Genomic DNA, 17524 nt, shown 5'->3' with positions numbered 1-17524 from the left:
AAAAAATCCCCTATACCTTCTGCATACCTGTGTTTTGATAAGGCATTGCTCAGGTGTTTTAACTTAGGATATGATATAAAGACGGTAATTTTTTCATCTTACAAACTAACCTTTGGTATGAGGTTGTGAAAAATATTGTGCCATGCTTTGATTTTGGACTAATCTTCCATTATAGAATCATGGCCAAGGAAACAGTTATCCATAGTTATTCTAATAACATATTCTGGATTGCAAAAAAATAAACTCAGCTGATACAGTCTTTGGACAATGGAAGGAATTATGAATAAAAATTTCCAATGAAACACTAATTAGAGTCACCTACCAATGAATCATCTCTATTTAGGTAATGAATAATTGTATTCTCCCTGTCTTGTGACACAAGAAGAAATAAGGTTAGAATGATGGCCTACCAACTTATTCTAAAGGTCAAAATATTTCCTGAGGATGCTGGATCAAATATTCACTGAATGAAGTGAAGGATATACACTGTTTATATTAAAAATCTTAAAACAGAACCTGGAGTCTGATACTACTATGTATCTAGTTTTCACTATAGTGAAAAACACTATAATTCCATTGAAGATGATGGAGTTATAGTGCTGTAAAACTTGCCTGAAATCTGAATTAGACTGCATATACCCAATAACAGACTGCAGGAGAAGAGTATAACCTACAGCAGGAAAAGAATGCTTGAGCTCTTAGATACATACCCAAACATCTAATACTCTTAACATTAATAACCCAGTAAGGCATGAGATGTCCTACTGACTGTAAATAAACTACTACACAAAGTCTCTGTAGGTTAATAAGTATGCATGATCATATGCCTAAGAGTAACTTATTTCAGAGTTGCACATAAATAGGAACCCTGTGAAGAATAAAAGCTGCCTTGTAAAAAATAATGCCAATTCAAGAACTTGAAAGGAAAGAATAAATGTACCTGAATATTGAAGAATCTCAGAAAAAAAGCATAAAAGTCATCTTGATGGAAATAGCAGTATTCCTAAGCTGCCAAAAGAGGGATTCAAAATTTAGGCTGTGGAAGTGGAGGAATAGTATTGAACAGACCGTATCTTCAGAGGAAAGTTTTTTCATAGACTTTCCTGAAACTTTTGGGGCAGAGATTTGAAACTATACCGATAATAAATCCCAAATCATTAAAATACAATAGCCTGGATACATAATTGCCACCTGTTTTACAATAAAGACAGTAGATGCACAGCAGCAAAAAAGTCAAAGCGCCCACAGATGCTACTATTGAACATTCAACTATTTCCATTTACTAAGCTGCTGTAGTACTGTGGTACCAGTTTGTACTCTACCAGCGTTACAGTGTCTGTCTCATATGGCTACGTCAAGAGTTTTTTCAGTGCTGGAACTTAAGATGCGTTTCCACCTGACCTACGTAGACTATACAGGAACAGCTGGTCCATCCCGTGATTCATTGCTCCAGCTCCCCATACCTACCGACCCTCTTCCTTGCGCCAGCACTAAGGCTCCTCCGAACCTTCGCGAAGCCAGTGCACTTCCTTAAACTAACAGCAAACTAACTCAGAGAAGAAATGAAAACGTGAGCAGTTTCAGGCAGGGTTAAGGAGTTCAGCCAGCTTGCTCAGAGACAGAGCCGGCAGAAGAGAAGGCGCAGAGCAGGGAAGGGAGCTGCAGAGGGTGATGGAGGACAAGGGTCTCCTTCTGCCTCCTCTGTCCCACCTGGCTGCACCGTGACCACCACAGCCCAGTGCGCACGGCAGCCGTCTCACACCGGAGCGGGCTGCCCGCGGCCATCTCGCCACCACAGCCCAGTGCGCACGGCGGCCGTCTCACACCGGAGCAGGCTGCCCGCGGCCATCTCGCCCACCACAGCCCAGTGCGCACGGCGGCCGTCTCACACCGGAGCGGGCTGCCCGCGGCCATCTCGCCCACCACAGCCCAGTGCGCACGGCGGCCGTCTCACACCGGAGCGGGCTGCCCGCGGCCATCTCGCCCACCACAGCCCAGTGCGCACGGCGGCCGTCTCACACCGGAGCGGGCTGCCTGCGGCCATCTCGCCACCACAGCCCACTGCGCACGGCAGCCACCTCACACAGGCGGTGGGGCTGGCCACAGGGGCCATCTTGCCCACAGAGCCTTGCCCCGGGCCTCGGTGGCCCTCTCGTCCCTTCAGTTGCCATGAGACCTTCCCTCCTCATCAGCCTCTCTCTGCACTCTGCAGCTAAGGGAAAAACGAACTGTTGATGAGTCTTTACACCACCCCGAGCTCCACCTACCACTCTTCAGCAGAGATATCAGAGGAGAAAAAACGGGCCCCAAGGAGACATGTTAAAGAGGATTTTCCCTCTAGGCCAAGGCATGGTTTGTGGAAGCAGCTGGCACGGCGCCGCCAGCCGCAGGCGGCGATGCAGCCGCGCGGGGTGCCTGGGGCAGACGGGGGGGGTTGCGAGGCACCAGGGGGCAGGCGGCCCGCACAGACCCGCGCCGCGCCTGCCGCCGGACCCGACGAGCCGCGGTAACAACACCGTTTTGGGTCCTCGAGGCAGGGACGGCGGGAAACGTCACCGTTCCCGTTTCAGGGTAAAAAGGAGGAGCAAAGGGGCAGGCGGGCGGTGCGTCCCTGCCGGCCGGCAGGTGGCGCCGCAGCTGCGCCGCCGGGGCCGGGGGCCGGGGGGCCGGGGGGCCGGGGCGCCGCGCTGCCTGCTGCCCCCCGAGGCGGGGCAGGTGTCTCAAAACGCCTCCCTGTAGCAGGGTTTCTTCAGGCAAGGAGCTCTTCCGTTAGTTCTCACGAGCAAGGCGTGTGCATGCACGGGCAGCCCTTGCCTTCTGCCAAGCGGGCTGTGTCGGCAGGAGGAGGGGTCGGATACGGCGGGGCCGTACTGGCTGCAGCCCCACGCGCGACGTGTGCCTGGGGCGAGGTGGACAGCGATCCCCTTCGGCGGGGCAGCACCCTCTTGCGGGTGTTTTATTTTTCCTCTCTCGCACCGTCAAGATGTGGTAGGCACTACCGCCCGCTGATCCTTGTGACGGGGGCCATCAGAGTTCCCGCTGGAATTTTGTATGCTTTGGCAAATCCCTGAAACGAGATCTTATTAAAGGCAACTTGGTTAAAAAAAAAAAAAAAAAAAAAAAAGGTATCTGCTATGTATGTGAGACTGCAAAGGAAAAAGAACAAATTGTTTTTTGAGGCCAGTCATACTATGCTATATGATGCTATAATATGCGTTGCATGTATCGCAGCAATGCTATACATGCAGTAGTTTTCTACAGCTCATCCCTCCCCCCATGTGGACAGAAACAAGATTAGTAGGGCCAAGAGCATATGAAGAACAGGAAAATATTGAATAGTTCTCCCACTTCTTCAGAAATGTCATCGCAAGGACCAGCTGACACGCAAATCGTTAAAAAAAAGACAGTAAAAATAAGACGATAAAATAAAGACGATAAAAATGATAGTAATATTTCACAAAAATCAAATGAATATTTTTTTAACCCTTTCTTTCATTTACTTCATTCTGAAGAGCCCTAGCAGACAACTATTACTTTGAAAAAAGTAACACTGAGGAACTTTTAGAAGGTAATTTGTCAAAACAACGCGGGCTAGAACAAACTGATTATTTCAGTAGAAAGAAATTGCAAATACTGAATGTTACTCATTTAACAGTAGACAACCAGCAGATACAATTTGTTTGTTCTTCTAAAAAAAACTGATTAGGGAGGCATACTGGAAGGATAATTTGCTCTGCTCAGACATACTGATGGCCTGTAAATTAACTGTAAGTACTCAAAAACAAGACTACGATGTAATTGTGCATAGCACTGTGAAAACATCTTAATGCACAACGGCAATCAAAAAGCACTTGTAAGATATTCTATTGCTTAAGACGGGATGCTGACTAACAATGAAAATCCTACAATGTTGTTATATGGGATCAGGTGGTTTATTGTCACGTGAGTACCAACGCTGTCAAAAAATAACAGAAAATATATCTCAGACAGAGATATGTCAGACAGAATGACAATAAATATCTTAAAGCATATGGAAGAAGTTAAAAACCGGGATTGATTAATGCGGAGATTGATACAAACATGATAATTCATGCGCATGGTAAGCGCATGGTAATTCCCTAATTTTTGTTGGCTCGTGAGCAAGAATACTGGAGATGCAGCATGTTTAATATCATAGTTTGCTCCCTCTGTCAGTCTGACTTTTAACTTTCCAATTTCCTGTGGCAGTGAGCAACACTAAAATATCTCACAGGCAACAGGGTTGCTATGAGCCATGCGCTGGAGACTACTTGGATAGAGGAATATGTGAAATTATTAATGCTACAGGGAAGGTTTATCAAGAAGTATCTGTACTGGATTAGGTAACAGTATGGACAACATCTATGGATAATTATTATCTGTTTGGGTAATAATTTTATCTGTCTTTTACCGATAATTCTTATTAGCTTAAAATATTTATAAAGGATGTTTCATGTTTCATGCTTCAGAACAAAAGCTAACCATTATGGAGATTAGGGTTGAGAAGAAATTTCCTCATAGGTTTCTTATCTCATAATGGTCCATTATCCAGGGGGTTCTTCCGACTTCCGCTAAGTCAGAAAGCAAATGGGTAAAACAGGGGGTAACAGCTATCAGCTGATGCTGTATTCGGGTCTAGACAGTTTATCCATGAAAAATCTGAAGATACTTACTCAGTACTGATTTTGTATCCAATGATGTCAAGAGGAGTGGTATACAGAGATTAAACTTATGGTCTCAGGGGTGTCTTTTCTCATTAAAAATGCAAAATTAAGTGGCAATTTCACACTCGAGGTGCACACAGTATTCACGCCTTCAGCACTGAGCATATAAAAGAGTGGGTTAAAGAAAGCTGAGTCAGACTTCATCTACTGGGGATGGTTACATTATTTTTCAGGTGTGTGTTTTTTTTTACAGGACTGCTCAGTTTGTGAAGGGATTTTGCTCAGTGGCCCTGTACATCGCAGATTCATTGACTCATTCGTTTCCTTTCTTTTAGACTTGATGCCAGATGCTGTTTGCTGTGCACTGGAACTCTGCAGCACCGCTTTGGGCACGAAGTAGATGCACGTCCACTGATTATTTCATGTAACCTGCACCACACATCCGTTCTCATCTTTTTAGTCCCCAACTTTTAGGAGGAACTTCTGGTATGTTGAGAATTTATCTCATGAAGAAAAATATTTTCCCCTTTGGTTACTTACTCGCATTTTTACATGTCATACCCACAATTCCACACAGAAGAATCTTTATTGCTGAATTAATATCAACACATAAACCTCAGACCACAACACAGACAGACAGATAAATACACACATACACGTTTTAAAATCTATGTGAAGTAAACAGAGAAGATGCTTTACAGACATATAATTTTTTATTCATAAATAGTATTACAGGATTTAAACTAAAATTTACATATTAGCTTATTGGAATGAAGAAACATAAAAATATTCCAAGTTGTATTAACTATTTTTATACATTATAAACAAAAGTACTATGCAGAACTAGGCAGAAATGATGCATTTGTAAAGTAATTACGTTTTTTGTTCTCTAAAAATTGATAAAATGTATTATTATGCTGATTACTACATTTTCAATTTCAATTCCATGTTAGTCTTATGCCTTAGGATGGACCTTGCTATGTAATTCATATTGTCAGTCTAGACGAGCAGTTTTAAGAGCAAGCGACCGCCAAAACAGATGAGAACGGATGTGAGCGAGGACATCCCACATGAGGCTAGAAGATAGAGACTGATGCACCTCTCTGCCTAAGGCACTACTGCGACTTTCCTGGGAGATATCGCAGCATTCCCAGACACAGTTAATTTCATGTGGAGGTGGGAAAAGGTGTTGAAACTTCCTAAAGATTTTATGAATCCCCCAGAAACTAGAACTTCAATGATTAATGTCCATCGAATTGCGTGCCACCCGTCTGGGGGCTACTGAAGGCTGTGCAAAGCCAGGCTTTTGGGGAGCAGGGTTGAAGGTACGCTGGTCTGATGCCGGGAAGAGGAGCGGCAGCTAAACGTGTTAGCTGAATAAAGGTCACAGCAGAATATGAAATGCAAGACACTGATGCCTTTAAATGACAGAATAGTCGGTTCTTGTGAGCAAGGGAAGGCTCCTACTGGTTTTATTTGTTGCAATCACTAGTGAACCTCTTTGTTTTCTTCTGCATATGGCAGCAGTTGCATTCAAGCGTAGTTTTCAAGCTTAATGGTGGTGTAAGAAGTTACCAGCGTCTAGCACGCTTTTATCGCTCCACATGCTCATTTCTGGCAGAAGGTGGAGAAGGCACGTCTGCCCTCAGGTAAATGCCAATACCCCCCCACCACCACCACCACCCTGGCCCCCTGAATCGAAGTCAGCTTTTCGGCCAGGAGAACGCCAGGGCACCGCCAAAACGCGGACTGCCGCCTGGTAAAAAGGAAGCAAATGCAAATAAAGCCTGTAGCGCCAAACACACCACAACCACCTCCGGAAAAAATCTGCCCTACAGGACAAATAAATAATAAAACAGGCCGGCGTTCCTCGCGGCCATTTGCTGTGAGGAGCCGCCCGCCCGGCTGCCCGCGGCGGGGGGGGGGGGGGGGAAGGGGGGAGGCGCGGGGCCCGGCCGGGGGGGGTAGGGGAGGGGGCAGCGCCCCGGGGCGCGCGCGCGGCTCCGCGGGCCGCTCGCCCCCCGCGTGCGGCGGCGGCAGCGACCGTCCGCCATATTCCCGCCTCACCACGCCCGCGGAGCCGAGCCACTGAAAAGGCGGGCGAGCCGGAGCTGGAGCCGCGCCGTGCGTGTCCCAGCCCCCGCCTGCCCGGGCCGCGGCGGCGGCTCCCCCTCCGCCCGCCCCCCTCCCTTTCTCCCTTCCTTACTGTCAGGGCCGGGCCGAGCCGCCACCGCTCCGCGGCTCTCCCCGCCAGAGGGGCGAGCGGCCGCCCCGCCGGGCAGGAGGGTGGGCCGCCAGGGAGATCCGCCGCCGGGCGCACACCGGGCGGCGGCGGCGGCGGCGGCAGCGGCGGGCTCGCCCACCCCCCCGGAGGAGCGGGGGGATGTGTGCGTGGAGGCGGGGAGGGACCAGCGGCCGTTAGCGCTTCGGCAGGGGGTGGGGGTGGGCACGGCGGGGCGCCGCGGGGGTGTCGCTCGCCGGGGAGGCGCGGGGCCCGCCTTGGCTGCGGGAGGAGGAGGAGGCGGCGGCGGCGGCGAGGGAAGGAGGGCGAGGGGTGGCTGTGCCGAGCGGCTGCGCTCGCCTGGGTAGCGCTGCTGCCGCCGCGGCTGCTCCGGTGGATGTTTCCATGTCGTTTGGTGCATGATTTAGAGGAGAGGAGGAGCTGGAAGCGGCGAGTGTCAGAGGGATCCGCGCCGCCGGGGGCCCTGTCTCTTGCTCCTTGCCCGTGCGTGGCATCGAGGGAGCTGCCGGCGCCTGCCCTGCGGTGCCCGGGCCGGGGCTGGCGGGCAGAGAGCGCCTGAGTCTCCGGGGGCCGGTGCCGCGGCGGGGTGTGTGTGTGTGTCTGTGTGTGCGTGCGTTTTTAGGGGGGGTGGGGGTTGTGTCTGAACCAGTTAGGAAGAATGACTCTGGAGTCCATCATGGCGTGCTGCCTGAGCGAGGAAGCCAAGGAAGCCCGGCGGATCAACGACGAGATCGAGCGGCAGCTGCGCCGGGACAAGCGGGACGCCCGCCGCGAGCTGAAGCTGCTGCTGCTGGGTGAGTGCGGGCTGCCGCCGCCCGTCCGGCCCGACCCGGCCCGACCCGGCCCGGCCCGGCCGCTCCGGTCTGGCGGCGGGGCGCGGGCGGGCGGCCGCCGCCGCCGGCGGAGCCGCCGCGGTTGCCGCGCTGACACCGCCGCCGCGGTCTCCTCGGCCGCCGGCCCGCGGTGTGCGGGCAGCGGCGGGGCGCCGCCGCGGGGCGCCTGGCGGCGGCGGGGGTGGTGGTTGGGGGGGAACGTGGCCTTCCAAAATGGAGCGGGGGGGGCCGGGGGGCGGCGGCGGTGCGGGAGGGGGGTGGCGAGGCAGCGGATTAATGAAAGGACTCGCCGGGGGAGTCGCTTTGCAGATTGATGGTGACAGGCTTTAATATCCGCATTGTTCTGCGAGCCCTGGAAAGGTTGTTGGCTCACTGGTTGCATTTTTTTTTTATATAGTGATTTTTTTTTTTTCATTTAACTTCATGAGGTAAACTGGGATAAGGGGCTTATGCTCAGATCGTAGACCGGTTTTAAAAACAGAAGGAAAAAGAAAGCGTGAAGCCGCAGATGGTGCCTTCAGCATGAGGCTGAAGAGTAACCTGAAGTATGCTGGAGGATGACAGGGTCTGTAATACCTTCGGAATCCGCCCGCTGCTCAGGAAATACGACTTATTGTATCGTTTCTCCTTAATTAAAACAGAGGCCGTTATTTTGGAACGGCCAGTGGGCAAAGGCAGTGCTTATCTACTAGGAATTTGGCTTGTGCTAAATTAAGCCTTTTGAATTAAAATACATTTGTCCATATCAGATGTGCTCTGCTCTGCTGTGTAGTTGCTGTGGTAATAATACAGCTTGAGCCTCGGACTCGCAGGCCTGGAAATATGTCCGCGCCAGTGCCTGGAGCTGGGGTGAGCGGGGATGGTCGAAGTGGACATGAGCTGTTCATGCCGAAGATTTTGCCTCGTATCATGTGTACGAAAGTAGTGATTTATATTGGCGGATAAGCTGCCTTTTCAGTGAGGTGAGGAGAGTTGAAAGGGAAAGTCAGAATTTGGCAGAATGCTTGTTTATGAATGTGTTATTTTCTACTTTAAATAATACAATTTGTCTTCTGTGTGTGGAGAAAGGTATTGGAATTCACCACTTGTGTGAAAAAGGAGTGGTGGAGCCGGATGTGCTACCAGTAATAACATTCTGTCTGATTTTGATCTGATTTTGGTTGGTGGAAACGCATGTTGTGACTGTTTCAAGATCCAAAAAGGAGATAAAATAGAGGACAGCTTGCATTTGCTTAGTTTTATGGATGTTCAAGTATAGTTACTTAATTATATACTTCTGCTTCAGCAGAGGCCATTGGCATTTTTGACTTACTGTTCAGGTCCCAATCATTTTTGTGTTTATCTTGTTTTCTTGCAGTAATGCTAGAGGTTTCTTCCAAATTTTTAAAAAAAAAATTTATGAAATTTTGGTGGGTGATGCCCATATATACCACCCAGAGAAGGAATTCAGAGGTCCAGCTCTGTGACCAGTAACGCAGAACTTGTACTACTTTGTAAGATCCGGCCACAGGCAACATTAAGTGTATGGATAGGTAATGGTGGATTGGGGCCTAATCCTGACATTACTTTAGTCCAGATGAAATGTAGTGACCTCAGAGAGAGTAGACAAGAAGCCGTCAATTGGAGATCTTTGGAGAAGACTCGCTGATTGCCTGTATGAAAGGGTTTTTTTGCATACATTGACATCAGTATAAACCAAGAGTGTTACTATGCTTATGAAGGTGTAAGGTGTACTTGAAACCGAGAGAGGTAAATGTTCTGCTTCATGCTTAATAGCATATCTGTTTTTGCATAGTGAAACCAGTACAGAAATTGTTGTTGTCTACGCATTTTTCATAGCATATTTTTTGTCAAACCTCAGTCATATATTTGACAGAAAGTGTGCCTGTGCAGCTGCTTGGGTTAACACTTAATGATCCCATCTTGTAAAATTTCAGTGTAGTGGTAAACCACTGTTGAAGTCGTGGGGTTGGGAAGAGATTCAAGTTTTGATTTATAAACAAATTTTGAGGAAAACTTTTTGTTTTTATTGGTGGGTTTATTTTAGATATCTGACAACACTTTTGCTCCTCCCCTCCCCTCTCACTGCTTCCCAGGCATGGTCAGCTGTTCAGTTCTTAAGTTTATGTTGTCTGTATGGGTCATTTGTATGGTTATAGACAGACAAAACCATTTCAACAATGGGAACATAGTCACTAAAAATGCTGAAACTGGGAACACAGATAACATCTCAGCTTGGTAACTTCTTTTTTTTTAATTGACTAGACATCAAGTTAGTGTCCCATTGCATGTATTTCCCTCTCAAAATTTAAAGTAGTAGTATTGCTCAGTTTTGTTTTGTGAAAACATTAGGCATACTTTTCAAAAGTGCTGACTTCTCAGTCCCATTTTGAAAAAGTGTTGTGGAACTTACAATCCTAAGTGGGCTCAAGACTTTTGAACATAGAACTTAAGGTATTTCTTTTGATCATAAGGATAGTCGCAGCACAGCTTAAGTTGAGCCATGTTAATTGACCATGCGGGCTCCTTGAACTTGCTGCAAACGCAAAGTAAAAGATGTTAACTTAAGCAGTTTTAAGGAACAAATGAGCATGTTTAAATCAGATTTTTGTTCTTATTTAAAACTTCAACATATATACAAATGGAGCAAATATTACAAAAAAAAAAAAAACCCTTTACCAGGTCAGAAAATAGATTTTTTTTTTTCCTCATAGCTTGTTGAAATTCCAGTACTTCCTTGCAAAGTGGAATAGTTTTTTTTTTTTCCCAGTCATATAGGAAGTATTTACTGTGTGACACACATTGTGATGTGTACACCCTTCTTGTGTATTAATGATTATATCTTTCTACTCTGCATGTAATTAAAGAGTTTAAAATGTTACAAGTCTTTTCTGGAAAACTTGCATTATATTTTAAGATTAGTTTTAAAGATTAGCTTAAAGATAAACCCTCTCTGTGATTGGACAGCCAAATACCACTTTTGGGGTCCTGTTCTGATCAGTTCTAAAAATTAGGCAAAGGGTGGTGGTTGTTGTTTTGATTTTTTTTAACTGTTGAAATTCGAAAAAGCCAGAACTCAGAAATATGCACTGGAATGTATTACATAGACACGGTAGTAGTTCTGCTAGCCAAACTCGACTGCTTGGCTCGACTGTAATGTTTAAGGCACTTTAGAACCAAATTCAGCGGAAGACTGCATTTGTTCCAATCTTATGTATTTTCCAAATTCTTCTGGTTTTCGTTACTGCTGAACACATTGTAAAAACTCTATGATTGTTCTCCAGAGCTTAAAGTTGTTAATATCCATCCATTGTTTACTGTTAGCTGTAAAAACACAAATTTTTTTTATTAGGAAAAAAGAGGTGGTTTTAATATATTCTTTTATTTTTATATGCCAGACAAAATGTGCAGTGTTTTGTGCTTGTGTTTTAAGCCTCTATGTACATTATCTCTTTTTAAATAGTAAGAACCGTGTGCTATAGCTGTTCTATAATGTCATTTTGATGGTCATCCAAATTTTGCCTGGTCTCAGAAAGCAATTTTGGGCCTTAGTGACAGATTGTAGCCATAAACCTTCACCACCTGATGTACTCTACCTGTGCATGGGCGTATATTTATATTATACGTTATTTTCTCAGCAGGAAGTGCCTTGAGTGCCTAAGAAAATAAACTAGCTATATCTCACTAGCTGGCTAGCTATGTCAATATACCTGTAAACCTTGGCCAAATTAAGTACTGGAGAGCCTCAGAGCATGTTCGCTGCTTTGAATCATGCTTGGTGGTATCGTGGCATGCGCAGACGTTGCTCGTAAGGGGTGAGTGTTCTTTACGTTAGAGATAGCAGATGTGTCAGTGAAGAGAGGTGTCAGATATGAGTGTCCTGTCATTCTCTATATGTTGCCAAAGGAAACAGGTGGAAGATAAGCCATTTGAATGAGCAGTAATTGCAACCAGTCTTCACAAGACTCTTTTGACTTCACAAGTAAGACTCTTTTTGAACGTAGGGTGAATATCCAGTAAAGCTACAGGATAGAGATGTGCGTTTATTTTCTTAAACGGTGTCAACTGAATTAAAGATTTGCGTGCAGAATCAGTAAATTAGCAAAGGCTTGGATTTTCTTTAGAAGACTTGAAGAGGAAATGGGCCTATTAAGCCAACAATGGATTACACTAGTTTTATATAACTTTTTCATCAACTAGAGAAACAAGCACACTTCCTTATTTTTCATGTACTATAACTGATGCATGCGATTTATTAAAATAGAACAGGACAGAGTGGCAATTTCTCGCAGAAGACATTGTAGTAAATCTCTGCTGGTATATTACTGCTCAGATGTGTGCCTTGGAATGTGAATGCATTGTAATAAGAATTCTGGGAAGTAGTACATAAATGAATTTCCTGTTTATATATACATTGACCAGCTCTTGCAGCTTTGGCCACAGGTTGTTTGTTTGTTTTTCTTTTCCACTGGATGTTTATTGCAGTTACTGAGCTGTTCAGAGATGAATTTTTGGGATATACAAATTTGACTAGCCAACTGGGGCAAGCCAAATAACAGGAACATTGAATATTCAATACACATACAGTCTGTTAGTTTTATTGGTCTTGAAAACCATAAATCTTAGGCAGCAGTTGCTGTTACAGCCAAATCTGTTCAAAATCGTCGGGGAAAAAAGTGTGTACAGTCTGTGCAAGTGTAATGTAAGGTAAGCCAGTGTAGTGATCAAAGGCTTCCTGTTGTACCCGTTTCAGTGGTTTTTTATCTTCAGAAGACCAGCATGTAGTATAAAGGGTCAAGTGCACCTTTGACTATGTTAAGATACCTTTTTTTGTAATGAAGTCCTTAACTGTACTTGATGAGAAAATGACATAGTGTATTCAGCTCCTGTGTATTTTTGGTAGGCTGATTTGCAGCTTTTTGTCTCAGTTACCTTAACTGAAAAATAAGGATGATGATAAACCAGGAGGCACTTACATATCTGCTATTGATTAAAAATGTGTTCAGCGTGAAAATCATTAATGCAAAACTGCTGAATGTTTTTAAGAATAGGTTAAAAAAGGAGTTGAAATCAAGTTTGGATCTGCATATGTGCCCAAGTCCTCTGTAAGAAATTTAATGTTTTTTACAGTCCAGTTCTGTTATTTGGTTTCATCTTTCCCTGCTGTATGCTGAAATACCTATAAAAATAGACAGTCCTCTCTACTTATGTAAGTAGTTAAACTGATACAATGTCTTTCAGTTGTATGCACAAAGTTAAAAATGCTAATATTGGGCAGTATATTCTAGTTGACGGTTTTCTTTACTCTTCATTAAGTCAGAAAAATTACTATTTTGAAACAGAATTGTAACCTTCTCTTATTATCTTGTTATCTTACTATATGACTTATTATCCATCCTTATACTCACACTGAACACTTCCAAATATTTTTACAGCGATTTTTACAGTATACAGTTACAATTAGGAAATAAACATGCTTAAAACATCCATATGTTTGTTGTAACTGTACTAGTATAGTTATCTCCTACTGTAGAGAAGCTGCTTCTAAGGATATATAATTTAATTCTAGATGTGAAACACTTTGCTATATTCCAGCATATATAGGTGTATGTGTAATATATATATAAAGTAACCATTTTTGAGGAAAACATGGTTCGTGATCTTGATATTGGTGTTTTACCACTGATCCATCGCTAAGGAATATTTTGTTTTCAGCCCTTACAATAGGGTTTTGGTTTTGGTTTTGATTTTCCTTCTTTAGAGAAGTGATCTGCTCGCACTGAAGTTAATGGGAATTAGCTTAGAGCCTGAATAATCAAAGAATTCTGACAAAGTTAGTTTTATTCATGTGTCAGAGAGCCAAGGGACCCCAAAGTTTACCTAGCATTAAAGAACACAACATTGAATTAGTAGAGGAGGAATATGTCGAATAGAGGAATCTCTTGAGAAGGGACATCTGAGTGTATGCAGCAACGTTAGGAAATAATAATTCTCCTTCAAATTATTTTTGTTAGTGTATAATGGCAATAGCAATTTCATAAGGGAAAGCATTTCTTTTGAAGTAGTATGCCAATCTGTGCAAAATTAATCCCAGGAAGGTATGAAATAGCATTATAAGGTAGACGTGTGATTAATGGTAATTAACTTTGTTGCGATAACAGAATATTATAAACGCTGAGCTTTTTTTTTTTCTTGCCCCGCTGAATGGAATAACACTCAGGAAAGATCTGTTCTCACATCTGAACACTACTGTGTATGAACAGCTGTTACTAATAAAATTATGGGAAGTTTTTCAACATTCACCTTTTATTTGCTCTACTTATAAAAAGTCTGACTGGCAAAAACCAAGAGCAAGAAAGCAATATCAAAACCAAGGAAGGACTCGAACGCAGGAAATATTAGGAAGGCGTATAAGCAATTTTCTGAGCGTGAGGGGAGTAAGTGTGCGGCAGGCTTTAAGTGTTGTGTTAACCCCGTGCAAAGAAATGAGGTGCATTAACATTGAAGGGCATGAGTCTAAGTGACACTGCAGTTTGGAAAGTTTCGGGAGTTACTAAGCAAGTTCCAGGAACAGCACAAATGTTTTTTTTCAAGCTAAATTAAAGATTAAATCTTAGATGTTCTGAATGCACATTGTTCCAGCCATAAGTAATGTTGATATAGAAACTAAACTGAAGGGGGATTGTCTACTGATTATTTGTCCTTTGTGGGTTTATAAAAGACAAATTGCATGGAATAATCAAGCCGTTTAATTTGCACACAGTTTAATGTTTAGAGCTGGGCCGGTACTGTAGAGTTTTGTCACAGAACCCCTGTGTGGTTGCAGTTGCCAGCAGAAGAATGCTGTTGTTCGCTTTGCTTGTGCATTTGAGAAAGTGATGTGGCTAGGCCAGAATACAAAAAAAAAAAAAAAACCAAAAAAAACCTTATCCCCACCAAACAGAAGATTCCAGCTTTGATCCATTTGAGCAGAGTCATCCAACAAACTACTGATAGGAACTACACGGCTTAGAGAAGCCCCATGGTGGTTCTTCAGCTTATCTTTCTGTAGAAGAGAGATGAGGTATGGTATGTACATGGGGTGAATAAAGCAGTAGGACATCAGAAAATTCCTGAAAATGGAAACCGTGAATGAGTGAACTGAAAAGACAGGAGAGACTGTATCACTATTGTCTTCACGCATCTGGGCTGTGTATTGGCACTTTCTTCTCAGAACTGGGTTACTGATGAGTTAGCTGACCTCCTCTACACATGAAAGAAGCATCTGTTAGCAATGGGACTGGACAGTATGTTTCATCTCGGAGCAAATAGGTAGATTAAATGTCTTTCCAAGGTTTTGCCCAGATTAATTGTCTGTGCGTTTTGTATAGGAGATTTATATCTAGGAAAATGCCATGGTGGTTGTTGTTGAAATGGTTTACGATTCACCCCCAGTCATCAAGAGTCCACTGCTGGAGAGTTTGCTTTTCCTGGGGGAAACTGTGAAAAGGGTAGTCAGCGTTTGAAATATATCTTGTTTTTTCCTTTCTTTTTTTAAAAACTCACCTCCTACGACGAGATCAGTGCAGTTAGATCTTTAACTCTTTTGAAGTTAACTCAAAATAGAGCTCTAATCTTGGAAAGCATCACTAAACATGGATCAGAAGTTTTTCTGCATGAATTTAGCCAAATGGAAATTAAATCTTAGGTAAGAGCTTGAGGTCATCATTCTGTAGGGGCTCCGTATAGTCAGATATGATAGAATCTGTAATGGGTTAGGTCTCTCTCATTAGGAGTCTGGAGTTTAGAAGTTACTGTTTTAGTTAAGGTGCAGCTATGATCTCAGCCAAACAAATCATCATCTTGCTCATGATTTTATGGATTGAAGTACTGTGTAAGAAAGCCAGTTTAGGTACATACTGAAGTTTTTCATTTGAAGAAATGTTAAAGACTTCCGCGGGTTTACTTTTATGGCCAAGAATTTGCCTTGTTGCTTAGTCGTGTTTGTACGGCTGTCGTAATACCTGAGCGTGTGCTCGCAGACCGCTGGGGCACCACTTCCTGGCACTTGGCTAGTTCATTGCTCTACCAGCTGCAAACTCAAATGCAACATGATAAACTTTGGCAGGAATCCTTGTACTGAGTGAGAACGTTTATGTCGGTTAAGGAAAGTTGCTTTTCTCTCCTTGTTCCATAAACCCATCATAGGCAGGTTTTTAACTCTTAAGTCTTTAATCTTTAGTTTTGTTAAATTTCTTGCTTGTATTAGAGAATGCTGGAAAAGAATGCCTAAAACTATTCCATCCTATGTTTTCCGGTAAATGGGTGTCAGCCAGAAAGTCAAACAGGTTTCCAGAGCAGCAACTACAAACTTATAAGGCCAGAAAAACTCAAATGCATAGAAATTGGGAAAGATGCCATCGTTCCTTGTGCTTTTGGGAACCTATCAGGCTTGGGAAGCTGAGGATCAAATATGAGACCTAGATTTTACTCTGATGCTGGATACTAGGAAAGTACTAGCAACAAAAATTAAATACTAAAAACTGAAGGGCTGTCTCCGGTATCTTTAGAAGGTTCCTATATTGCCGTCAGGTACTTGACTGATTTGGTATTTGTTCTACTGGAGTGTGTTGTCTGGATGCAGTTGAAATCAGCAGTTTTGTTGGTAGTGAAAATCTTTCAAAGGTGGTTTGCAAAAAGGACCAATTTTTTCTTGAAGACACTTGTTGCAAGCATAATTTGCTATGGTAAAACTCAATTAATCTTCTAGGAGAAAAAATAATATGGATACTTTTAATACTTTCCACTTCTAAATCATTGTCTTTTTTGTTTTTTTGTACAAAGGAAATAATAGTAGCCTGGAAACTGAGATGCTGTATGATTGTGCTGTGGAAAAAAAACCCCAAAATAAAGCACATTCCTCCTGGTTCTACACATGAATTTAAATAGCTGGAGTTAAGTTCTGTTTTACTTCCTTTTGTAGTGCATGTGTGCATGTATGTGAGAGACCAGTCCTGACGCTTTGAAATATTTTCGAAGAGGATAGCAATCTGTACACCATTTTAGTCTTTTCTATTTTTGCTGATGCTGCCAGCTTTTATTAGCGCAGTTACAATTCATGCACCTGATCATTGTTAATGAAGAAGAGATCACTAACTTATCTGGGAGCACAGGCCACTAAGCAGCTGTCTGACTGACTTTTGAACACTGCTGACCTGGCCTGTTATTGAAAGAGAGATTTAGAGATCAAAGTCCCTTTATCTCATTACCATTCCCCTGATCCATCAAGTCACCTTTAAAGTGAGCCTCTGTGTGGGGTTTTCATCGAGGAAATTACAGGTATTGGACATCATGCCAAAATATTTTCATGTAATTCCTCGTGAGAAGCACTTCTGATGTAGGGCATGTCTGTGTGTGGTGGTTGTTGTTGTTGTTGTGCTTTTTTTAAAAATGATGCTATTTTCTTCCCTAGATGGGGAATTTTCTTTGGGAACCCTGAAATTCAATCAAGCTGTAACTTAGAGTGCTTTCAGTAATAAGTAATAAGTGCTTTCCTAGAATTAAAGACTTTATACCTGTTGACAACCTGACTGTTAGATGGAGCAATGCCTGATTTTTTTTTTTTTTCCCCCTTCTGAAATCGCACATAAAATGCACTTCTATTTCTCTGATGGAGAAGAGAATGTTGAGAAGAAATAGCGTGAGATTTTTGTACTATGTTCAGTTTCCGCATGCTCTCTGTTTATCTCAGTGTTGAAATGGTAAATAAACTGAAGGAGATAATAACA

The 17524-nt window shown here is 43.6% G+C and overlaps 1 protein-coding gene across 1 annotated transcript in view; it reads left to right on the top strand.

The window, feature by feature from the left end:
- The first annotated feature begins 7164 nt into the window (after positions 1 to 7164).
- Positions 7165 to 17524, top strand: part of LOC138064508 (guanine nucleotide-binding protein G(q) subunit alpha) — a 137160-nt gene continuing 126800 nt past the window's right edge. Inside the window, exon 1 of the mRNA XM_068927388.1 lies at positions 7165 to 7718. Within this exon, the coding sequence (XP_068783489.1) occupies positions 7583 to 7718 (136 nt within the window). The 5' untranslated portion in view covers positions 7165 to 7582. The remainder of the gene's footprint in view (positions 7719 to 17524) is intronic.

This window comes from Struthio camelus, chromosome Z (genome assembly GCF_040807025.1).
Source record: "Struthio camelus isolate bStrCam1 chromosome Z, bStrCam1.hap1, whole genome shotgun sequence".
Classification (NCBI taxonomy): domain Eukaryota; kingdom Metazoa; phylum Chordata; class Aves; order Struthioniformes; family Struthionidae; genus Struthio; species Struthio camelus.
Note: the sequence above shows the minus strand (reverse complement) of the source record. Positions and strands in the feature narration are given on the sequence as shown.